General features: G+C 41.9%; 3 protein-coding genes across 11 annotated transcripts in view; 1 reads left to right on the top strand and 2 right to left on the bottom strand.

Moving 5' to 3' along the window:
* The window catches only part of CCDC30 (coiled-coil domain containing 30), a 191209-nt gene extending 182974 nt beyond the window's left edge, over positions 1-8235 (bottom strand). Inside the window, exons 1-2 of one of the 6 annotated variants that reach the window (XM_032247167.1) lie at positions 7880-8235; positions 7553-7753 (exon numbers count right to left, since the gene is read on the bottom strand). The gene's annotated coding sequence lies outside the window, so the exon portion shown is untranslated. Of the gene's footprint in view, positions 1-7552 lie in introns of all 6 variants that reach the window. The other 5 variants (XM_032247165.1, XM_032247166.1, XM_032247170.1 and 2 more) reach the window with 5 other exon arrangements.
* Positions 8236-10669: 2434 nt separating this feature from the next.
* PPCS (phosphopantothenoylcysteine synthetase) lies at positions 10670-15266 on the bottom strand. Of its 3 annotated transcripts, none has more exons than XM_032247180.1 (3): positions 15243-15266; positions 14170-14273; positions 10670-11472 (listed from the first exon to the last, which is right to left on the bottom strand). In XM_032247180.1, exons 2-3 carry the CDS (start codon positions 14260-14262, stop codon positions 11149-11151), a joined length of 417 nt encoding a protein of 138 aa, XP_032103071.1. In that variant the 5' UTR covers positions 14263-14273; positions 15243-15266; the 3' UTR covers positions 10670-11148. The 3 variants fall into 3 exon arrangements, with proteins under 3 accessions (XP_032103071.1, XP_032103069.1, XP_032103070.1); XM_032247178.1 differs by lacking the exon at positions 15243-15266 and adding an exon at positions 14443-15201; XM_032247179.1 differs by lacking the exon at positions 15243-15266 and adding an exon at positions 14888-15022.
* The window catches only part of ZMYND12 (zinc finger MYND-type containing 12), a 34484-nt gene continuing 24330 nt past the window's right edge, over positions 15256-25409 (top strand). For both annotated transcript variants that reach the window (XM_032247177.1, XM_032247176.1), the window contains exon 1: positions 15256-15627. Coding sequence is in view for 1 of the 2 variants with exons in the window: in XM_032247176.1 (XP_032103067.1) it covers positions 15518-15627 (110 nt within the window). In the remaining variant the exon portion in view is untranslated. The remainder of the gene's footprint in view (positions 15628-25409) is intronic.

Below are 25409 nucleotides of genomic sequence, written 5' to 3'. Positions count from 1 at the left end.
AAGAATACATAGCATCCTATGAGGACTATTTGGCAATATGGAAAAATGCTTATGTGATAATGCTAACAAATAAAGCAGAATGTAAAAGTATTATTATAACTAGACACACAAAGACTGGAAGAAAATACCTCAAAGTGCTAAAAGCCGTTGTGGTAAACTAATGAGGTTGAAATTAGAAAATAAATCCTTAAATTATTATAAGTCCTGTACTGTGGGTTGCTTGCCCAAACAGCATAATCCCTATGCTGTAGGGGTGGAACAGGGGAGTCTTAGGTTGGAGGAAGTTGAAAGGAAAAAAGAACTGGGGATATTGGAAAATGCCTTTGGATCTGATCCTTGCTGATCAGGAGGACAGTGTAAGCTTCAGGTTAATACCCAAGGGCACAAATCACTCAAGCTCCTTCACTTGACCATCCTTCCAATGCCAGTGATCTTTATTCACCATTTTATTTAACCGCCCATCCTCATGGCTACACCAGAGTCCTGATCACAACCTGAACTAATGTCGAAACCCTGCCATCCTAAACTCCATGTGTCTCCGTCTGACTAACACCTTCCATGCATCTTGCTCCTCTTTTTCTTAATTGTTGCAATATATATATAACCTAAAATTTACCATTTTAACCATTTTTAACTGTTAGAATTCCGTGGCATGAAGTATAATCACAATGTTGTCTAACCATCACTATCGTTTCCAGAAATGTTTCATTATCCCAAACACAAACTCTATACCCATCAAACAATAACTTCTCATTCCCCTCTTCCTGAGCCCCTGGGAATCTCTATTGCATTTTCTGTCTCTATAAGCCTGCCTATTTTGTATAACCCACAGAAGTGGAATCATACAATATTTGCCCTTTTGTATTGGCTTATTTCACAAAGCATAATGTCTTCAAGGTTCATCCATGCTGTATTACTAGTCAGAATTTCAGGATTTCATTTCCTTTTAAGACTGAATAATATTCCATTGTACGTACATATCACATTTCACTTATACATTCACCTGTTGGTGGGCACTGGGGTTGTTTCCACCTTTCAACTATTGTGAATGATGCTGCTGTGAATAGTGGTGTAAAAGTATCTGAGTCCCTGCTTTCAATTCTTTGGGCTACATATGAAGGAGTGAAATTGGTAGATATATAATTCTATGTTTAACTTCTTTTTTTGAGGAACTGTCATATCATGTTCTACTGTAGCTGTACCATTTTACATTCCTACCAGCAATGCAAAAGGTCCTAATATCTTACATCCTTGTCAACACTTACTTTGGGTTACTTTTTTTTTTCTTTCAAAAAAAGTTGCCATCCTATTGGGTGTGAAGCAGTTGCTTTCTTAAAGTAATTCTACAATTACAGTGAGACCTCCAGTCTCTGGACCATTACATCCTCTCTCAAACTATCAGATACTCTTTGACTTCATTTGTTTGCCCCTCAAGCCTAAACCCAACTGGGGATCATTTTAATACTTCACCAACATCTCCAGTTATCTTACAACCCTTTATCCCGCCTTCCTTCCAAATCTGAGCCCTGGAAAAGTTCATGGATTTGACTATTTTCCCACTACTTTAGGTTTCTGAGTGCTGGTAAAGAATGAAATCAAACAAGCATGCAAACTTGAACAATTACAAATTCATGGCCTCTGGTCTGAGCCAAGCTTCTCAATCACTGGGTCATTTACGAGTTGCTAGTTTCTACTGCCATTTTACTCAGCAACTATTCAAAACTTTCACCTTTCCCATCAAACTGAAAATCTCACCTCTCCCCTCACTCTTGACAAATGACCTTATCTTCCAGAGAACTAGTAAAACTAAGGTCATCATAAAGCTGTCAGCTGCTTCTCCTCACCAACATACCAACTTTCATCTTTAACCATCCTGTCCTCTTTCTCTTCTCAGTAAGACCTTCCCATCCTCCTGATCAAGGTTAATCCCTTTACCTATATTCTAGGCCCCATCCCATACTGCTTCCCTAAGGAAGCATTTTCTTTTCTGTGTTCCTTATTTCCTTCTCTACTGATCTCTTGCCCTCAGCTCAAGAGGTCTCCAATCTTAAAGATATAAAAAAATAACCTTCTTTTGGCCCCACCATATACCTCTCTAGCTGCTGTCCTCTTTTGGACAATTTGTCTCTCACACTCCTATATTTTGGCTTCTGTGTTTGGCTTCCACACTCCCACACTTACTGCATTTTGCCTTCTGCCCTTACCATTGTACTCAAATTATCAGTCAACAATGAACTCAAAATGCCACATCCATAGTTCATTACAGCTTCAAACTCCTGGGCTCTAGTGATCCTCCCACCTCAGCCTCCTGAAGAACTAGGACTACAGGAGTGTACCACATGCCCATCTTATTTTTTAAATTATTTTTTTGTAGAGACAAGGGTCTTGATATGTTGCCCAGGTTGGAACTGAACATCTGCATTCAAGTGATCCTCCCATTTCAGCTTCTCAAAGTGCTGGGATTACAGGCATGAGCCACTGTGTCTGGCCCTGTTTTTGTTTGTTTCAACATACGATCTCTTTGCCATACCTCTTCACTCCTTCTCTGAAAGTTTTTTTCTGTTCTGTGATGTCACTTTCTCCTGTTTTGGCCGCTACATCTCCAGCCTTTCCTTCTGGGTATTCTTCCTTGGTTCCTCCTCTTCTATCCCTTCAAATGCTGCCATTTCTACGAACATTGCCTTTAGCTCTCTGCCCTTCTCGCTACCATGTGATTAACAGCTTGGGCGCAGGAGTCTAACTTGGCTCAAACCTTGGCTTTGCTACTTGGTAATGCTGTAATAGTAATGCCTACCACACTGGGTTGTTTGGAAAATTAAACAAGAATCTCTCTCTACTATGCTCCAGATCAATCTAGAAGTGGCAAGAAACCGAAACACACTGAAGCTGGAACAAATACAGGTGAGTGTGGCAGAGACTGCCGATGGCCTTTAATATTCACTATTCCCTTCTTCCACAGAAATAAGACATTAAGTTTTTTGACTGATCACAAGGCTGACTTCCTTACTGAAAGATACAGGTGACCAAGTTCTGACCAATGGGTGTAAATGGAACTATGTGCTGCTTCCAGAAACTATCCTTTAGGAACATGATGCCCCCTTTTCTTGCTCCTTCCTCCTTTCTACTAGCTGGGATTCAGACAAGATAGCTGAAGCTTAGGCAGCCATCCTGGACACCATAGCTGGAAACAACATGCTATAACATCAGGAGAGAAGAAACCTGGGTCTCTGCCCATTTCAAGGTGCTGCTCTACCCAATTTAGATTGCTTTCTTCTTGACTTTTATGTGGGAGGAATAAATTTCTTTCTTTTTCAATGCATTATTATTTTGGGCTTTCTGTCCCTCACACACCAGCCAATCCCAACTACTATATGAGGGTTATTGAGTGGAAGAGGTACAAGGACACATGCTGGAAACTAAATATGGCTACACAGAAACTGGATATGGAACTACACAGCCATCAACAGTCTCTCCTGACCCAGGAGGTCTTTTGTCTCTGAGCTTCCCTGTCAGTTTACTCCTCTTGCTCCTCTACAGAGATGAACTTCATCTGCTTCCTCATCAGCAAGACTGAAAACAGCTATTCAAGTCCGTAGCCTATGTAACTTTTTAGATTAAGCCATTTCTATCTTAGTATCTCTTAGTTCAAATTTTTGAGAGAGACAATTGGTTGTGCCCCCTTCTCCAAAGTTACCTGTATTTTCCCCATTCAGTCAGTTGTACATGGAATGGGTTGGAAGTAGGGGTACAAATATGGCCCCTGAGGGTCTACTCTTCAAACAAGATTTGCCAGAGAGATGCAAGTTCCAGAAAAGAAGTTATAAACGAGGAGGGCAATATGAGTCTACTGTTTAAGACCAATAATGCGTGTCCAGTTGGCTAGTGAACAACTCAGCTTGAATAATCTATTCATCTTTCCCTCCTCCTAATGTATTTTGTAGTTAAAGTCACTATCAACATAGTTTTCCAAGCCAGAAACCTAGGAGTCATCTTTGATCCTCCTTCCTATTTCTACTCTGGTATGCAACCAGTTACTGAATTTGCAGTAGTTATTTTATCATTTTCTAATTCATCCTCTCCATGTCTAGGGTTACCGCCTTAGTTTAGGCTTGCCTCACTATTTGCTCAGTTTAGTGTAGCAACATCCTTAACTGATGTTCCTGCTGCCAGGCTGGCCCCCATCCAATCTGTCCTCAGCAAAACTCCAGGCTGATCTTCCCAAATGCAAATCACTTGCTGCTTAACCACCTCCTTACTTTCAGGTAGAGTTGAAACCCCTTAGCTTGGGACCAGAGATTCTTCACAATCTGGTTCCTGCCAGTCTCTCTAGCCTTGCCTTCTGCTACTCTTTGACATTAGCCATTCATGTCAGTATATTTATTGGTCCCCGTCATGCTGCTTATATTTCCACAATTTTTGACATTCAGGTCACTCTGCCTGGAATGGTGCTATGAGATCCCCAAACATTTTCCCAGTGGATGTATTGAGACCTGATGATTAATTTTTAAATTCTAGTAAACCAGATCTTGAGATTATATAATTGAATTATAAATGCTCTGACATCTAAACTGTACCTAAAATTGCCACACAACAAAGTAAATGAGAATACTGTTCTTGGCCAGGCGCAGTGGCTCCTGCCTGTAATCTCAGCACTTTGGGAGGCTGAGGCAGGCAGATCACCTGTGTTAGGAGTTCGAGACAAGCCTGTCCAACACGGTGAAACCTCATCTCTACTAAAAATACAAAAATTAGCCAGGCGTGGTGGCATGTGCCTATAATCCCAGCAATTTGAGAGGCTGGGGCAGGAGAACTGCTGGTACCGGGGAAGCAGAAGCTACAGTGAGCCGATATCTTGCCCCTGTAATCCAGCCTGGGTGACAGAGCAAGAATCTCTCAACAACAACAACAAAAGAATACTATTCTGTCCAAAGTAGATACTAAGTAAATGCTCATTAAATCTCTTAAAAATCCACTCTCTCGGAAAAAGTGCATCCTGAAGTGGTTTTAGGCCTCCAAAAACTTCTAGATGTAAAGAACAAGGTGGTAAAGCTGTCAAAGCAAACTGAGACAGTGACAAAGAATTTTAAACGAGAAGAGGGCAAGAAGAATGCATGCAATCTACTCGGTTTTTCTCCTAGTAGGTACTCTCCAACTGCATTGCAGGGGTCAGGACCCTATCTTACGCTATAGCACATCTGCCTCTGAGCAAAGGATGAGCTTTGGATTCCAAGGTCTTTGAGTGACACTGGGGAACAAAGCATATAGCACAGCCACAAAAACAGAAATATCCAGTCAGGTGACTTTTCACTGTAACCATTTTTTCTTCTATTTTCCATTCCTTTCACACAAATATAATTTAAAACTCACAGACATCTTAAATACAATACATATTATGTACAGTTTTTCAATTCTCAAAATTAGTACACTTTTTTCAAAAGTTGAAAAGTGTAGCAATGTGAAAAATGTTTAAAATATAAAATTAAGTGAAAAAGAAAGGTAAAATACATAACTACGTAAAAGTGTACACATCTGAGCAAGACTGACACAGAACAAAAAAATAAATTGTTGATATGTTAGGACAGAGTTTCTCAACCTTGGCACTATTGACATTCTGAGCTGTTATGGAGGCAGCTCTGTGCATAGTAGGATGTGGAGCAGCATACCTGGTCTCTACCAACTAGAGGCCAGTAGAACAACCCCAGTTGTGGCAACTAAAAATGTTTTCATACATTGCCAAATGTCTCAAAGGGGGCAAAAACAACACCCCTTCCCCAGGTTTAAAACTGTGTTAGAATGACAGGATTCTTTTTTTTTTTTTAAAGACAGGATCTCACTCTGTTGCCCAGGTTGGAGTGCAGTGGTGCTATCATAGCTCACTAAAGCCTTGACCTCCCAGGCTCAAGTGATCCTCCTACCTCAGCCTCCAGAGTAGCCAGGACTACAGGAGTACTCCACCATGCCTGGCTTATTTTTTGCATTTTTTGTAGAGACAGGTTTTTGCCACATTTGCCCAGGTTAAACATTTTTAAAATTTGTGACTTAGCCAGGCGCGGTGGCTCAAGCCTGTAATCCCAGCACTTTGGGAGGCCGAGGCGGGTGGATCACGAGGTCAAGAGATCGAGACCATCCTGGTCAACATGGTGAAACCCCATCTCTACTAAAAATACAAAAAATTAGCTGGGCATGGTGGTGCGTGCCTGTAATCCCAGCTACTCAGGAGGCTGAGGCAGGAGAATTGCCTGAACCCAGGAGGCGGAGGTTGCGGTGAGCCGAGATCGTGCCATTGCACTCCAGCCTGGGTAACAAGAGTGAAACTCCGTCTCAAAAAAACAAAAAAAAACAAAAAAAAAACAAAAAATTTGTGACTTGCCATAATAATGTTTATTCAATAAATATATATTAGAAGAGGAAAGGAAAGCCCCTTACAATATAGCATCTAACATTCTCTTTTATCAAGAGTTAGAGTTTATCCAGTTCCAATTTAATGTCCAAGATTGAAAAGGCTGCAGAACCTGTTTTTGTTTTCCTATCTATTCTAGAAGAGAAAGCTGAATTTCTCAGTATTTAAAAACTTGACCTGGCTCACATCACAAACAACTGCTTCGGTTGGCCTGAGAAATCAAAATATCCAAATCATTATGGCCCCAAATAGCTGTTTAAAATGTCTATGTTCTCCATATCCTCAAAATAGGTTTACTTTTAAAACTGAATACTGAAGAAGAAATAGTAAGATTCAACAAGGAACGCATATTGTAAGACAAATTAAGTCAAGCTGTCCAAGTTAAAATAAAATTGCACTGGATCTAAATTAATCTTATGCCATATTTACGGCCCTCTGTTCCAGCCTTTTTAGAACTATTGTGTCTGCTCCCTTGCCAAAAATATTTATTTTCAATCACTCCTTATTGTTTTTGTTTCTTGGCTTACATCACAAAGAATGTTTTCTGATTCAGAAACTGACAGGAAAAAGAAGGCACAAGTACTATTTCAATTATCTCCTCTCCAGAAAATTATATTATATCCCCAATGTGGGGTTCATATGGGCTTAAAGGTGAAATCCTGTGTTACATGATCATTTTGAATGCGCTTTTCACATTGATAAACACATCAACAAAACTTAAACAAGGAACAACCTTAGTTCGTTATATAAGCCTGAAATAGGTCCAATGCTGCAATTTTGATTTTTTTTTCCATTTTCAAAACGCACTCGGCTTGCCGTATTTAATGTTTATATTTACCAATGTGCACTTCTCCTAGTCTCTACCCAAGACTGAAAGCTTGCCATAGTGCAAAGAAAGACAGAAAATCTTCCCAATGACTGCAGAGCTGGAGAATGCGAAATACTTAGGTACACAAAGCATTGCGGCAGGAAAGCAGAAGGAGGTGGTCTGTAGATGACAGGGGTGGTGGAGACGAATGGACATTCAATAATGTGCAGCGTGAACAGGGAAAGGTTAAAATGGCTGTGAAATAAGCAGGATGAGAAAACTGGTGCTTGGAATGATGAGAGAAGTGGAAAAGGTTGTAGCTTGAAAGGCAGAAGGTAACTGACTTCATGACCTCTGATGTTGAAGATACAAAAGGCCTCCAAATCTTCATTGGGATTCAACGTTCTGCATGATGAACATCGGCCAAAAAATCAGAAACAGCAGTTCTTTGTTCGCGGGCCTAACGTAGGGGAAACTGCACCTCTGTGGACTTTGTAGTGGCCTGGACCTTCTGGCGCCGTCAGGGGCGCGTCTCGAGACCTCACCTTTAAGCGAGAAAAGGAACGCCGACCTACCTCGCTGAGGGTGTTCTAAGCCCGCTCTAATAAACAGCGGCAGCCTAATACTAAATGCTTGTGGCAGCTGGTTCCGGGGAAACGGGCGAATCCTACCTCAGGCGGAATCACTCAAACCCGGGACTAGACATGCCGGGCCAGTAGGGGATCCCCTTCTGTAGTTTCGGGCCATACTGGGGAGAGAAAAGGAAAAGGCCCAGAATGCGGAAAAGAGGGGAGGATGGGTGCTTTCCTCCGCAGGAACCTCAGGAACCAAGTCGGAAATTTTCCTGCGGAGGGTGCCGCGAGGGTCCCGGGGTCGCTTGGTCCCTAGGCGCTCAGCGACAAGGCGCAGTTGCTGGCGGAGACCCGGACGTCATGGCAACCACGCTAGCCGCAGAGACGCAAAGGCGTCCTTCCGGCGGGAACCATAGAGACGACGCACGCCACTAGCGCCAGAGACTGTGCTTCTTGAGGAGACTGTTGTTACGGCTCACACCATTGGCATTCGGGCCGGGGGCGGAGTTGTCCCGGCCGTATCGATAGTACGACTCATTCCATTGGCTTTGGAGACAGCTGTAACCATGGTAACGTCATGTCACGCGTTTGCGATTTAGCAAATGCATTTTGTCTTGGGGCGTTCCAGTTCAGGAAGAGCTTCCCGCCAGGCCTCAGCTAGAGCCCCAGCCTAGTAACCTTGGATTTTTTTTTTTCTGTAAATGCCTTCATTCTTAAAGGGGCAGGGAGTGCTAGGTCAAGAGTTCTAAATTTCAGGGCTAGAGCGTGTCACTAGCCATGTGGGGCATGCAAGATAAATCACAATTTTTGGACCCAGCTTATTATTGTTAAAAGGAAGAAACTGGGCTTGACTAGAATTATCCCTAAGGCTGAAGCCCTTCAGAAGTCCTTACACTGAAAATTGAACCTTATCTCCCCCACTTATGTAATGCAAAATAAAAACTTAGGACACAAAATTTAACATACTCAATTTACATCATCTTTTTAGATACTCTTATTGAAATTCTTCTTATCAAAGCTCAATTTTACTTATGTTTTGGAGGCCCTTGCTTTGCTAGTATTCCAAACACATTTTTTGGTGTTATTCTAGTTCCCCAAGAGGATACTTTTCCAAATCTTTGCTGGTTCTACATGCATTATTTGGACGTATCTTACTCTTTACATAAGTGCCTCAACCTCTCCTTCTGGCACTGGACCTTTTGCAAGTGTTTTTTCTGAACTAAAATGCTCACCATCACCACCTGTAGCTCACTTAACTCCTGTTTATCAGTTTAAGTATCACCTACTTAGGGAAACATTCCTTGATCCTCCATCCAAAATCAGGTTCCTACTTACCCTCATTGACTCATGTTCCTTTTCTCTATACACTTCCATTTGCTGTTAAAACACATACACTCTCATACACTCTCACTCTCTCCCCTCCACTACCCCGGAATTTTTACTTGTGTAAATAATCTTTTTAAGTACCCTGAATAAAAATTAAACTGAAGCAGAAAACACTAAATAATTTCATGTAGAACACTGGTTGTTTTTAAGCGTTAACAAGAGAAGATGTAAAATGATTCCCAAAGGAAGTAATAATTATGGTAAAAACAAACAGGATCACTTCTACTTTTAGCCCCACATATCCCCATTGTACATCCAAAGGTGATGAGTCATCATCCACATGAAGCTCTAAATGCAGAGAAGAACATATTCTACTTCTTGCCCTTCAGTACTGCAGCCACTGCTGACAGAGCCTGTTGCTTTTGGGGTTTTGCAAATTGGTCCTGAAGTTCATTTAAAATCTTTGTCAAAGAATCCTGGGTATGATAGTTAAGACCTTGTATCTGTGAAAAATAAAATATTTAGCCAGGCATGATGGCAGACACCTGCAGTCTCAGCTGCTCAGAAGGCTGTGGCAGGAGTGCTCGAGCCCAGGAGTTCAAGGTTACAGTGAACTATGATTGGGCCACTGCACTCCAACGTGGTAACAAAGCAAGACCTTGTCTCTAAGGGGAAAAAAAAGTATTTTTCCAAAGGGACTGCTGCAGTTATTTCTCCTCTGCTCCGGGTCACGCTTCCTGATTAATGAAGTATTTCAGTCTATCTTAGAATTTCTTATCAAATCTTCTCAATTAAATTTATTGTACTTCTATTATCAGAGAGACACATGGGCTATCCTTCCCTACTCCATGAAACACCATGAATTGTACTTTAAGTCAAATATTTATGTGAAACACAGTACCACCTTCTACCTTACTCATTAATGCTAATTTTTCAAATTGCACCCTGGACTATCCTAGAGATCATTTAGGGAATTTTTTTGCACTACACTACTTGTGCACTCCCAACCCAAAATCCAGGACAGCAAGAGAAGTACTGAAAGTTTTTCAGAGTCTCAAGGATTCAAAGATTAGGTAGGCTACTGGTGTAACACTGCTTTGTTAAGTGAGAAGAACACTAACTGCAACCATTTAGTCAGTGTGAAGCAAGTGCTAGGCACCCAGACTGATGCTTTCTGTTCACGATTTCATTTAATTCTCACAATAAATGGCATTACTTTGCAGAGATTATCCCCATTTTATGCATGTGGACACTGAGATTAAGTCAAATGCCTAAGTTTATAAAACGAATAGGTGGCACAGCTGGCTAAGTTGACTCCTAGCCCACACTGTAATGCCTCCCTCAGGACAGAGGTCACCAAGAGACCCCTGCCTGGTAACAGGTAGAAGGCCATGTTAAGCTGAAGAGTAGTCCTAAAATACTTGAAATGTAAACTGTTACCCAAATATGAGGTAAATCTAGAATAAGAAGCAAAAAGCTCACCATTCTCTATCTTCAGGGAGGTATCTTCTCCTACTCCTATGCTTCATCAATTTCCAAAAAAACAACATCCTTTCCATTGAGTCAGCTTTTGGACACTTTATTGCACTTAATTTTTTATACATCCATTTCCCAAACAAGACATGTTTATTCATCTTTTTAATCCTCATGGCTCAGCACAGGGCCTGACACACAGTAGGCACTCAACAAATATTTTATCTCCAAAGCATGGCCATTCATGCATCCATAATCCTCTTTTTACAGTATAAAGACAGACGATATTCAGGCCCCCATGTATATTTTAAGGAATATGTAATTCCCAATAAGCTCTTCTTTTTAAAGGTGAGAAACAGTTCTAGTGTTCAATTTCAAAATCAAGATGACATTCAAGTAAGTGTATCAGGTGTCCTCATTAAAAGACAAATACCAAACCTTATTTGCCTGCACACCACTGCCTTTTCCCTTTTCATTTTATCTATCCATATGAAAGCAAAGGTTTTATTATAGTTTTCACCATCTGTAAGAGCCCTGAACAATTTTTGATCCTGTAAGGGCATTTTACTTCAGTTTTTGTCACCTATAAAAGCTGTATGTCGAGACTGAAGATTATCGACTATCTTCTCTTCTATCTCTATGCCTTTTTCTATTTCTTCCTCTGATAGCAGTAACTTGGTTTCCGAATCTTTGGTTACAATAAACACAAAGGACTGTCGTGACTCAAGGATATTAGCCACAACCACTTGATGCTGATAAATTTCCAAAGCCTTCCGAGCTCGATTAATTACAATGGAGGGGTCAGTCTCCAACTTAAAGGAAATTATAAACGCTTTGGGAGCCCAATCTTTAACCAAAGGAGAAAGCATTTTTGGCACCATCTTCATTGTTATCTGTATTGGAAAAAGAAAAGCTTAATAAGCAAACAATGGTCATTACCTACCAGGTCAATCTCATGGGAAACTATGGAAACGAAGGAATCAAATTTAAGTGGGATTTCTCAATTGTCAAACTTTTCAATTAAATGCTGTTTTAAAAGCCTGTAGGGGAGGGGGCAGAGTGGCTTGGCCTGTAATCCCAGCACTTTGGAAGGCCAAGGTGGGTGGATCTCTTGAGCCCAGTTCAAGACCAGCCTGGGAAACATGGCAAAACCGTGTCTCTACAAAAAATAAAAAAAACTAGCCAAGCATGGTGGCACCCACCTGTAGTCCCAGCTACTAAGGAGGCTGAGATGGGAGAATCACTTGAGCCTGGGAGGCTGAGGCTGCAGTGAGCTGTGATTGTGCCACTGCACTTCAGCCTGGGCAACAGAGTGACACTTTGTCTCAAACAAACAAACAAAAAAAATCCTTGGCTCTGTAGAGTTCACAGTGATGCCTAAATTCAAGGCTCTATACATATTCTGGAGCAAACCACATATTCTGAATAAGCCCTGCTCTGCTCTGCTACCCTTATCACCATTAGTATTTTCGCAAGCATGCCCCTTTATTTTTGAACCAAACCCTCAAATAAACAAATAATCTGTTCATACAAATGTTACTTTGGCAGAAACCAATAAAAATTGGTTTGTTTTTTTGAGACCAAGTTTCACTCTTGTTGCCCAGGCTGGAGTGCAATGGTGCAATCTTGTATCACTACAACCTCCACCTCCCGGGTTCAAGCAATTCTCCAACCTCAGCCTCCTGGGTAGCTGGGATTACAGGTATGCGCCACCACATCTGGCTGATTTTGTATTTTTAGTAGAGCCAGGGTTTCTCCATGTTGGTCAGACTGGTCCCGAAGTCCCAACTTCAGGTGACCTGCCTACCTCAGCCTCCCAAAGTGCTGGGATAACAGGTGTGAGTCACAGCGCCCAGCCTACGGTTGGGTTTTTAAACCTCTCAGCCTAAAATATTTCTTGCACTGGCAGAATGGCTATTAGATTCCATTTTTAAATTGTCACTTGTAACACAACTTAGCAGTGAGGAAACCGATTTTATTTTCACTTGACCAAAACTCCTACTACCTCATCCCCAGTCCCTTCTCAGGGTAATGTTGAGTTGTTTTGTTACTTTCAAGGCAGAACTGCTACTTGGGAGGCTGAGCCAAGAGAATCGCTTGAACCCGGGAGGTGGAGGTTGAAGTGAGCTGAGATTACGCCACTGAACTCTAGCCCAGGTGACAGAGGGAGACTCTGTCTCAAAAAAAAAAAAGAGATAGAACTAAAAAATATGAGATAAACTAAAGATCCCAGAGATTAAAAAGTGTGAAATCACTAAGTTAATCATCAGGATTTCCCCTAAAGAAAAGCTGTTAGTAAATGTGACAGGGATCATATACCACTTTATTTTTCTCTATAGCATTTATCACTACCAAACGAGGTATGTATTTGACTTACTTATTGTCTCCTCTGCAAAGGAAGCAACACAAGGGCAGGGTATGTTTCTTTTCACTGCTTTCATCTCCAAGTCCTACAGTAGTGTAGGACCCCAATAAATTATTCTACAAAGTCGGCAAATGCCCCACAGGTAGAGTTTCTCCTAATACAATCCTACCTGTATCACCCAATAAACGACTAAGAACTCCCGAAGGTTCCAAGAAACCTAGATCTAAAATCACAACCACATCTACGTCCATATTTCTTCCTTAAACTACAATAGCCCCCAACTAATCTACCCACTCTTTCTCCCTCTCCACTTCATCTTTCATACTGATGCCAGAATGTTGCTCTCAAACAAAAACTTTACCTCATTCTCCTACTTACGTGTCCCTTAGCTCCACAAGAAAAAATCCAAGCTCCTTAAAAAAGGAAAACGAAGTCTTCTACAAAGCAAGCCATCTCTTCGGTCAGCTCTCCAGCCTTACCAAAGCACTTTGGTTCACAACCCGCTACCCACTTCCAAATTCCAACTGCCATACTCTCCACCTGGAATGACATTTCCCACTTTGTACACTCTCTGCTCATCTTTATTTTTTTTTATTTTTTATTTTTGAGAGACAGAGTCTCACTCTCATCGTCGCCCAGGCTGGAGTGCAATGGCATGATCTTGGCTCACTGCAAACTCCACCCCCCGGGTTCAAGCGATTCTCCTGCCTCAGCCTCCCCAGTAGCTGGGATTACAGGTGCCCGCCACCACAGCCGGCTACTTTTTGTATTTTTTTTTTTTTTTTTTTTTTTTTTTTTAGTAAAGACGGGGTTTCACCACGTTGGCCATGCTGGTCTTGAACTCCTGATCTCAGGCGCTCCAACCACCTCAGCCTCCTAAAATGTTGGGATTACCGCACCCGGCTCTGCTCATCTTTTAAAACCCAGTTCAAGTCATCTCCTCCAAGAAGCTTCATCGACTCCCCCAGAATTTACTCGCCCCATGGTCTGACTGCACTTTGTACATACCTCCACTAGAGCATTTATCACTCTGTACTGTAATTATGTCTGTGTCCAGCTCCCTCACTAGATTGTGAGGTCCATGAGGGAGGGCGGTGTCTTATTCATCTCTGTATCCCCTGTGCCTAGCGCATACAGATGCAGAAAGGCCATCTCCAGATCAAGAGGAAATTAACCCAAGATTGGTTATATGGGATCAGATCTCTGGAAGAGAAGCGCCCATCACCTGCAGTGGGCCCCCAGATGACTGGATCTTGTGTTCAGGCATTTCAGAGACAGGAACATAGAAATCTGACACGGCCGCAGCCAGGTAAAACATCGCAGAAGGGCCTGCAAAGAGAAGAACAAGGTGTAACAAATCGGAGAGGGATACAGGATCAGCGCCTTTTCAACTCGGATTCCCCAGCTGAGATCCGTGGGTAAGCAGGAGGTAAGGGGACAAGTGGCTGGAGAGAAAGGAGCTGCTTCCAGGCAAAAGGGATACTCCTAGGGCACGCACCTAGCGGATTGAGTGCCTGGGCCGCAGCCTGCAACAGATGCAAATAGTCCGCCAAAGTGGTGAACTCTACCGCCAGGAAGGTGCCTGCAGCCGCAGCCTCCTGGTAGCTCCGGAGAGCCTCAGCAAAACCCGGGAGTGCGTTCTCCTCGGCTTCCAGGCTCAGCAAGCCTGAATGGGCTGGCCCTGAAGGCCGCAGAGCCGACAGCCAAGTCTGGGGTGGGAAGCGGTGGGCATAGGGGAAGGCGGAGCGAGCGCGATACAAAAACAGGACCCCGTAGCCGGCGGCTAGGAAGGCCTCAGCCGAGGTTGCACCGCGCCGCCCGCTGCTGAAGTTGTCCAAGAAGCGGACGGGCCGCGCTTCCAATGGGACCTTGGTGCCGCCAGACGTGACCAACACCACCCGCCGGCCCTGAGCGCCCAGCCCGGCAGCGAAGCGAGCCATAACCTCAGCCCAGCGCGCGGCACCGGCAGGCTGGGGGAACTCGGCTACCAGGTCCATTTCCGCTATCAGCGCCACAGCGCACTGCGCCTGCGCACGCTCCGCGGCCGCCGCGCCACGCCCCTTCTCCTGTGCCTGGTGCTCGCGCCGCGCGATAGTGAGTGGGCGGTTCACTACCCTTGTTTTGACCGTAGGTCTCGATCTCGCCATGTCTGGAAATGCGCAGTTGTTCTGCCCTAGAGTCCAGCGAACGTGACACTGAAACGAGGGGGATCCCCGGCTGGGTGGGTATCTGGTAGGGTCGAGCTCCTCACGTTCGTTTTTTAGCCCGGGTGAAGAACTGACCATGTTTGACTCTTACCGGTCCCCGTACAGGCTTTCCGGGACACAGATTTCTTGGGAGCTGTTTCTCGGCCTTTGACACCTGGGACTTGTGGGGTTTGTGCCTCTTTTTCTTTCCTTTTTTTCCTTTTGCAGCCTCAACAATAGACCCCAGATGTTAGTCGAGTCACGTCCCGCCGCCTTCTGCCCTTGAAATACTGGCAAGGACGCGGACCCGCGATCGTCACGTGACGCCGGAGTTCGGCGTCTCCTTGCCGGGCAACGGTCTTAGAGGCCGACACCGCTTGCTGTACCATGAATGTGATCTACCCACTGGCGGTGCCAAAGGGGCGCAGGCTCTGCTGTGAGGTGTGCGAAGCCCCAGCCGAGCGGGTGTGCGCGGCCTGTACAGTCACTTATTACTGGTAGGCCCCGAAAGTGGCACCTGCGCGCTTTAACTCCCTCCCTCTCTCCCAATCCCGGGTCTAGCTTGTGTACCTTGCGTTAGCGGTGGCCCCTGGTTCTGCAAGGGACACCTCAAAACGGCTATAAGACAGGCTTCTAAGACTCCTATGGCCTCGTCTGCCTCATCTCCCATTTACTCATTTGTCACTCATGTTTTCTGAAGGCCTACTACGTGTTACGCATTATTTTAGGTGCAGTTACTCGGGCAGCTCAGTAGATCAGTTCCTTCAAAGATTGAACATTCTAACGTGGGAGACAAATCAGTAAAGAAACAGGCGCTGCGCGGTGATTCACGCCTGTAATCCCAGCACTTTGGGAGGCCGAGGCGGGTGGATCATGAGGTCAAGAGATCGAGACCATCCTGGTCAACATGGTGAAACCCCGTCTCTACTAAAACTACAAAAAATTAGCTGGGCATGGTGGCACGTGCCTGTAATCCTAGCTACTCAGGAGGTTGAGGCAGGAGAATTGCCTGAGCACAGGAGGCAGAGGTTGCGGTGAGCCGAGATCGCGCCATTGCACTCCAGCCTGGGTAACAAGAGCGAAACTCCGTCTCAAAGAAAAGAAAAGAAATAGAACACAAGGTAATTTCAGGGAGTAATAGATGTCATAATATAAATAAAGGAAATGCGAGGGGAGATTGGGCAGACAGCTTTCCTGAGAGTAGACTACTGATCTGAAGATAAAGTAAGAACATTGCCCATGGAAATGGCTGCGGGAAGAGTGGTACAGGGAGGCGCTGGGAAGAAAAGGCTGGTGTGTTTGAGAAATAGAAAGATGGCTAGTTGGTCTGGTGCACAGCTAAAATGGTGAGGGTGTAGGGAGGGTAGCACAAGATGAAGTCAGTTTTCATGGATCCAACATAATATCCCTTGACCTTTGCTTTAGATGAGATAGTATTTGGGGCCTGAAATAAAACAGTTAGGTTGCTGATATCGAGAAACCTAGTTTAGAGCTGAGTGACTTTGTTTCCTAAGTCATAAACCTATGTGACAAATGTATCAGTCAGGGTGTGCCAAACTCTGGGACCTCTGAGGATGGAAACATAGTGAATGGGGCAGTATGTGGAAAGCTTTCTCTGTAGAAGAAGCATTTGAGCTGCATTTTGAGAGGGCAGTCAGAACTTGGTGTGTACAGGAATAGTGAAAAAGGGCAGGACATTCCCTGAATCCGGGACTGTTAGGGCAAATGACAAAAGAACAGAGTTTACTAAGAGCTGAGTGGAGAACACAGTGATGGAGCGAGCAGTCAGTGATTTTCAAACTGCAGGCCAGAGCCCTTTAGCAGTTCATGAATAAGTCACAAGCACCATTTAGAGAAAACAACAACAAAAAGAACATAGAATGAGTAGAAAATATCAGGTTAATCCTACCTGAATTGTTTCTTGAAACTTTTGTCTTAGCATTTTATGTGGATGTGTGTGTACAGGGAAAATGTATTTCATACTATAGGTTGGGTCAAAATTAGCCAGGCATGGTGGCGCATGCCTGTAATCCCAGCTACTCAGGAGGCTGAGGCAGGAGAATCACTTGAACCCAGGAGGTGAACGTTACAGGGAGCTGAGATCGAGCCATTGCATTCCATCTTGGGCAACAACAGCGAAACACTCTCTCAAAAAAAAAAAATTGAACATCATTGTGAAGTTTAAACCAAGAAGATAAATGTTAGGGCCAGACTGTGCCATGAGATCAAGGGTTTGGAATTTATCCCTTGGGAAACCATGGATCGTTTTGAGCTGGCATGCTGTCATTTGTGTTAAGGAAAGAGGATGGGCTGCGGTATGGAGGATAGAGAGGAAGGTAAACACTGACAGCTGTGTAACAGATTAAGAAGCTGTTGCAGTACCTTCTTATACTGGCCTAGGTGTTCCTCCTCAGTGTTTTCAAAACACTTAGTATGTCCCCTATCCTAACATTTAGGTCATGGACTGAAATCATTTATTTCCTTCATTAGGCTGTATGCCCCACAAGGGCAGGAATGGCATCTGTGTTTTCATTGCTGTCTCCTCTTTGGTGGCTTCATTGCGTTTAGAATACAATTAAGAATTTGTAACAGAAACTACAAGGTCCTGGCTATTTCTCTACCTTCATTTCCCACCACACTCACCCATTTTTTTTCTTTGCTGTAGTTATAGAGAACTGAAGTTCTAATTTGCTAAGCCCTTTCTTCCGTCAATTTCTTTTCCCAGACTGTTTTCTCTGCCAGGAACCTCCCCTTCAACTACAAACCTTCCTGGCTCCCTTTCATCCTTCAGTTCTCAGTTTAAATGTCATTTCTTCAAAGAGATCTAAACCCAGTCTCAACTCCCCATCATTCTTTTCTGTCTCACAGTACCATTTTTCTTTGCTTTTCCTGTACTTTTATATTTTTGTGTTTGCTTGTCTGATGTCTGTGTCTTTTATTAGACCTTGTGCCCACACATACCAGACATTCAATGAACATCTGTTGAATAAATGAACTTCTGAATGGATAATAAACCCGTTAACTTGGACAAGGAACATGGGGAAAAGATGGTGGGTGTCAGATTTGAATGTTGGCATAGAGTTTGAGAGGCCTTTGGGTCACCCCTGGAGAGATGGCCAGTAAACAGCTGAGTACAGACCTGGCACCCAGGCTTGGGAAAGAGTCAACCCCCTTTGCCTGATATGAGCACTGACTTTTTCCTTTAAACACCCCTGTCCTCTTTATCCCTCCAGCTGGAAGTAATTCCTTCTTCCTCTGAACTAACTTTACAGTACTCTATCTCTCAGATGACTCGTATTTCCCCTCTTCATTTTAGTTGTTGATGAGTGTGTTATTTCAATTTTGTTATGCTCCATTAATGCCAGGTACTATGTTAAATGTGTGCAAAGGGGCTGTCATACGTATGCTAACTTTTTATCTATGTCTAACCTGTCAAGTGTATGACCCATAATCTCTAGCAAAGTGTCTTGAAATAGTTGGCACTTGTGCTTTTATTCCTTGGGCAAAAAAAAAAAAAACATGAAAAAGGAAGAAATAGTTGTCACTAATATCTGATTAATTCATGTATAAATTATCATCTTCTATACCCTTGTCCTCAATTTTTTTCTTTTAATTCGCTTTAAGACTTTCTCCTTTTCTTTTTTGCTTCCTTTTCTCCAGATTTCTATGTCTTTCTGTCTTGGAGATTTCAAGATTTTTTGATAAAATTGAGGTCGTTGTTCTGTAGGTTTTGATGATTGAATGTAAAGCATCTAATACCCTGCCTGGAATCACATTGGCGCACAATAAATATTCTTTTTCATCATCCTAAATTTAAGGAGGAAGAAAGTCAGTTTGAATTTGTGAAAGCTTTTTCTGCAAAAGAATTTTTTTCCTGATTATAAATGCAATTCATGCACACTGCAGAAAACATGAAAATACAAAAAATAAAGAAAAATAATCCTTAATCCCACAACCTAGAGATTAATAACCTGAAATTTTGGTGAATTTCCTTCTGTTCCTTTCTCTGAATACATTCATTTTATATAGTGTATGCAATCTTGTGCATATTGCTTTATATTGGATTATAACCATTCTCAGAGAATAGCACATTTTTATTTACTTAGAGACACAGTAGAACTTTTTTTTTTTTTGAGATAGAGTCTCTCTCAAGACACCCAGGCTGGAGTACAGTGGCACAATCTCGGCTCACTGCAACCTCCACTTCCAGGTTCAAGCAATTCTCCTGCCTCAGCCTTCTGAGTAGCTGGGATTACAGGCATGCACCACCACACCCAGCTAATTTTTTTGTATTTTTAGTAGAGACGGAGTTATACCATATTGGCCAGGCTGGTCTCGAATTCCTAACCTTGTGATCCACCCGGCTTGGCCTCCCAAAGTTCTGGAATTACAGGACAGTAGGACATTTTTAAGAAAAGATAATTTTATGGAAGTACATACTAAAACACTGATGACAGGTAAAAGAGACTTCAGTACTGTAGGTTTGCATGAATTTAAATGTCTTTAGGCAGGGCATACATTCTGTAGTTCACTACAAATACTATTGCTTCCTGTTACTGAATACCACTTCACCATTTGTTTTCGCCTCCTGGCCAGTGAAGGCATTTTTAAATTTGTGCCCCATATGTCAAATACAAGGAAAAACTATGGCGAAAAAATTGCAGATACTAAGAAAACAAACAGTGAAGTGGTATTCAATAATAGGAAGCTATAGGATCAGTGGTGAATTGTAGAATGAATGCCCTGCCTAAAGACATTCATATTCAGCTTAAAAAAAATATGATAATAGCCAAACAAAACATGTCTCGCTCACAAGCTACTTAATCGTGAGCCCTCATTGAAAGCATTTATCCATTCCTACTTTATCCGTGACCCTATGATAGGTGTTAGGGGTGGGACAGATCAATAATCAGGGAGCCCGCAAATATATAAATAAAGCTCAGTTTATTTAGAAAGGCAAGATATGTCAGTTGCTCTCAGTGGAACAAAAGCTCAGGCATCTAAGTTAACATTTCTGTTGCTTACAAGCCCCACTTGATAAATTCCCTGTGGAACTCAGCTATATCCTGGCTAAGTACTTTTATTGATCTGTTGACAGTAATTCTCTACCTCCCCAAAAACTTTTTTTTTTTTTTTTTGAGACATACTCTCACTGTCGCCAGGGCTCGCGTGCAATGGCACAATCTCAGCTCACTGCAACCTCCACCTCCTGGGTTCAAGCAATTTTCCTGCCCCAGCCTCCTAAGTACCTGGGATTACAGGTGCCCGCCACCACGCCCAGCTAATTTTTTGTATTTTTAGTAGAGACAGGGTTTCACCATGTTGGCCAGCCTGGTCTCAAACTCCTGACTTCCATGATTCGTTCACCTTGGTCTCCCCAAGTGCTGGGATTACAGGTGTGAGCCACCACACCCAGCCCCAAAAACTTTTTTAAATGGTTTCTGTCATTTCTTTGGTAGCAGTCATGATTTATAAAGAAAATACTTTAATTGCATTTCTGTTGTCCAAGAAGGTGGCAATATTGCCCAAGAAGGTGTTTGAACACAGCTGTGTATTGTCTGTGGCTGCTTTTGTGCTACAATAGCAGAGTTGAGTAGTTGAAACAGGGACCCTATAGCTCTGAAGCCTAAAATATTTATCTGACCCTTTACAGAAAAACTTTTCTGACTCCTCCTCTAGATTTTTCTTACCTGTTTTAAAATATGTATAAATGGAATCAAACTGTTAACCTGCAGTTAAGTGATAATGTGTAATAAGCAATAGAAATGCAAAAAACCATGATTGTATGTGTCTAACAACAGAGCCTCAAAATACATGAGGCAAAAGCAGATAGAATTGAAGAGAAAAATAGACAATTCAATAATAATAGTTGGAGACTTCAATATCCTACCTTCAGTGATGAACAGAACAACTAGATGAAAGATCAAATATCCCACTCTCAGTAATGAATGGAACAACTAGATAGAAGATCAAATATCCCACTTTCAGTAATGCATAGAACAGTTAGACAGATCAGCAAGGAAATATAAGACTTGACCCACTCTGTAAACCAACTAGACCTAACAGGTATCTATAGAACACCATTCAATAACAGCAGAATGCCTATTCTTCTCTAGTACATACAGAACATTCTTCAGGATAGACCATATGTTAGACCATAAAACAAAATTCAATAACTTTATAAGGATCGATTTCATACAAAGTAGGTTCTGCAACTACATGGAGTGAAATTAGTAGTCAATAACTGAAGGAAATTCGGTAAATTTATAAATATGTGGAAAAACACACTCTTAACCAGTAAGCCACAGAAGAAATTACAAGGGAAATTAGAAAATGCTTTGAGATAAATGAAAATAAAAACAACATACTCAAACTTAGATGCTGGCAAAGCAGTACTCAGAGGGTGCTATATGAATTTACAACTCATATCAATTTATGCTTATATACATTGAAAAGAAGATCTCAAATCAGTAACCTAGCATTCCATCTTAAGAAACTAGAAGGCCGGGCGCGGTGGCTCAAGCCTGTAATCCCAGCACTTTGGGAGGCCGAGGCGGGTGGATCACGAGGTCAAGAGATCGAGACCATCCTGGTCAACATGGTGAAACCCCGTCTCTACTAAAACTACAAAAAATTAGCTGGGCATGGTGGCGCGTGCCTGTAATCCCAGCTGCTCAGGAGGCTGAGGCAGGAGAATTGCCTGAACCCAGGAGGCGGAGGTTGCGGTGAGCCAAGATCGCGCCATTGCACTCCAGCCTGGGTAACATGAGTGAAACTCCGTCTCAAAAAAAAAAAAAAAAAAAGAAACTAGAAAAAGAAGAGAAATCTAAAACATATTTATCAACTCCTTTATGCCCAGTCCTGTTTTGGGTCTAGACACAGCTAGCAGAAGAAAGGAAAATTAAAGATTGGAGCAGAGATGAGATAAGCAAAACAGAATAAAGAAACTACAGAGAGAATCAACGAGACTGAATGTTGGGTCCTTGAAAAGACCAACAAAATTGACAAACCTTTAGCTAGATTGGCCTAGAAAAGAAGATTCAGATTACTAAAATCAGAAATGAAAGTGAGGACATTACTACCAACCTTGGCAGAAATAAAAGAGATTATAAGAGAACACTATGAGCAATTGCATGCCAACAAACTAGATAACTTAGTTGAAATGGACACATTTCTAAAGAGACACAAGCTACCAGAACTGACCTAAGAAGAAATAGAATATCTGAATAGATCTACAAGTAAAGAAATTTACCTACTAATAAAAAAAAAAAAAAAATCCCTACAAGAAAAGCTCAGGAACAGATGACTTCACTGGTGAATTCTTCCAAACGTTTATAGAAGGATTAACACCAATTATTCCCAAACACTTTCCAGAGAAAATAGAAGGGAGCAATTTAACACATCCTATAAAGCCAGTATTATCCTGATAACAAAACTATAGACTACTATCCATTAGGAGTATAGATGCAAAAATCCTTGACAAAATACTAGCAAACCAAATCCAGCAACGTATAAAAAGGATTATATGTCATAGCAAAGTGGGATTTATTCCAGAAATTCAAGGTTGGTGAAACATACAAATATCAATCAATGTAATACACCATATTAATAGAATAAAGGATAAAAAATATTCTAATAAAAATATCATCTCAATAGATGCAGAAAAAGCTCTTAACAGAATTCAACAACCTTTATGATAAAAACATTTAAACTAGGAATAGAAGGGAACTTCTGTAACTTCGTAAAGGGCATCTTTGAAAAACAGAGAAACAAATGGTAGACATCGTACTTAATTTAAGATCAAAGACTGGGAGCTTTCTCCCTAAGAACAGGAATGAATTTGGACCTCTGCCTTATATTAGTTATTAAAAAAATTAACCACATACAAAGATTTAAATGTAACAGCTAAAAATATGAAACTTTTAGAAGGATACATAGTGGTAAATCTGCATGAGCTTGGATTAGGCAACCATTTCTTAGATATGACATCAAAAGCACAAGGAACTAAAGAAAAACAGATTAGGGCGGGGCAGGGTGGCTCACCCCTGTAATCCCAGCACTTTGGGAGGCCGAGGTGGGCGGATCACCTGAGGAGTTCACAGGAATTCAAGACCAGCCTGACCAACATGGAGAAACCCGTCTCTACTAAAAATACAAAGTTAGCTGGTGTGACAGTGCATGCTGGTAATCCCAGCTACTCGGTAGGCTGAGGCAGGAGAATCGCTTGAACTGGGGAGGCAGAAGTTGCAGTGAGCCGAGATTGTACCACTGCACTCCAGCCTGGACAACAAGAGCAAAACTCCATCTCAACAAAAAAAAAGAAAAAGAAAGAAAAACAGATTGGTTGGACACTGTCAAAATTAAAACCTTTTGTGCATCAGCGAACACTATCAAAGTGAAAAGACAACCCATTCACACTTGCAAATCTTATATATGATAAGGTTCTAGTATCCAGAGTATGTGAAGAACTCTTAAAACCCAACAATAAAAAGACAAAGGCCCTGTTTTTGTTTTGTTTTGTTTTGTTTTGTTTTTAAAAAAGGCCTGGGGAACTGGATGCAATGGCTGACTCCTATAATCTCAGTACTTTGAGAGGTTAAGGCAGGAGGATTGCTTGAGGCCAAGAGTTTGCGACCAGCCTGGGCCTCATAGCAATACTCTGTTTCTACAAAAAGATTAAAATATTTTTTTTTAATTAGCAAAGGATTTAAATATTTGTCCAAAGAAGATATACAAATGGCCAACAAGCACATGAAAAGATGCTCAACATTACTAGTCATTAGGGAAATGTAAATCAAAACCAAAATGATATACTGCTTCTACTAGGATGGCTATAATTAAAAGATAGAAAAAGAAAAAAATAAGCGTTAGTGAGGATGTGGAGAAGGTGGAACTCTCATACATTGTTGGTGGAAGTGTGGAATGGTCCGGCTACTATAGAAAGCAGTTTGGCAGCTCCTCAAAAAGTTAAATATAGAGTTACTGTATGACCCAGAAATTCCATTCTTAGGTATATACCTAAGAAATCGAAAACATATGTTCATCCAGAAACTTGTACATAAATATTCATAGCAGCATTATCATCCATAACAGCAAAAAAGTGGAAACAACCCAAATGTCTACCAGCTGATGAATGGATAAACAAAATGTAGTATATCCATGCAGTGGAATATTATTCAGTCATTAAAAGGCATTAAATATTTATAAATGTTACAACATGGATGAAGCTTGAAAACATTAAGGGAAAGAAGCCAGACATTAAAGGCTATATATTGTCTGTTTCCATTTACATGCAGTGTCCAGGATAGGCAAGTTTAGAAAGACAGAAAGTAGATTGGTGGTTGCTGGGCATCAATGTGAGGAGGGGAAAATGGAAATGGTGGTTGACCAGTATAGAGTTTTTTTGTTTTGTAAATGGTGATGAAAATGTCCTGGAATTAGGGCGATGGCTACGAAACCTTGTGAATATACTAACAAACACTAAATTCTATACTTTTAAATTTTATGGCATGTTAATTAAAAATGTAAAAGCAAATTATTGGAGGAAGTGTCAGAATTGGGTAATAGATTTGAGAGTCATTCGTAGAAGCATTTATTTAAGAGATTTGACTAGATACTCTGTAGAAGTGCAGTTCAATAGAATTCTGCAGTGATGCAAATGTTCTATATCTGCACTGTCTAATTGAGTGTTTAAAAATAAACATGCATGTATAATAGAAAAGCTGTGATGTAAACCAAACTGTCACAGTACATTTTGCTGGAGGGTTGAAAAACACTGGCTTTGGAGTACAGGCTTAGAGCGACTCCTTCATCTCTCCACACCAATGTTTCCTTACTTTTAAAAAAGAAATAACAGATTTTGTTTTGTTTTCAAAGAGTTGAATAGTTACATGCAAGACCACCTGCTGTACCACTAGAGCTGGGGGACATTCACAGTGCTTCTAGGCAAATGGTCCCTTTGGAGCACAGAAGACAATGCTAGTGGTGCTCTTTGAAGCACCGAAACATGGTTATAGGAACACATGTTGTAAAAGGTCTCCTAAAACCTCATCAAATGCCAATGTAATCCCAACACTTTGAGAGGCCTAGATGGGAGGATGGCTTGAGGCCAGGAGTTTGAGGCCATCCTGCATGAGAGCCTGTCTTTACAAAAAAATTAAAAATTAACCGAGTGTGGAGCTTCATGCTTTGGGAGGCTGAGGAGGGAGAGAGGATCACTTGAACCCAGAAGTTCCAGCCTGGGCAACAGAGCAAGACTGTCTCAAAAAAAAAAAAAAAG

Source organism: Sapajus apella, unplaced genomic scaffold (assembly GCF_009761245.1).
Source record: "Sapajus apella isolate SASKATOON/1434 unplaced genomic scaffold, GSC_monkey_1.0 scaffold62, whole genome shotgun sequence".
Lineage (NCBI taxonomy): Eukaryota > Metazoa > Chordata > Mammalia > Primates > Cebidae > Sapajus > Sapajus apella.
Note: the sequence above shows the minus strand (reverse complement) of the source record. Positions and strands in the feature narration are given on the sequence as shown.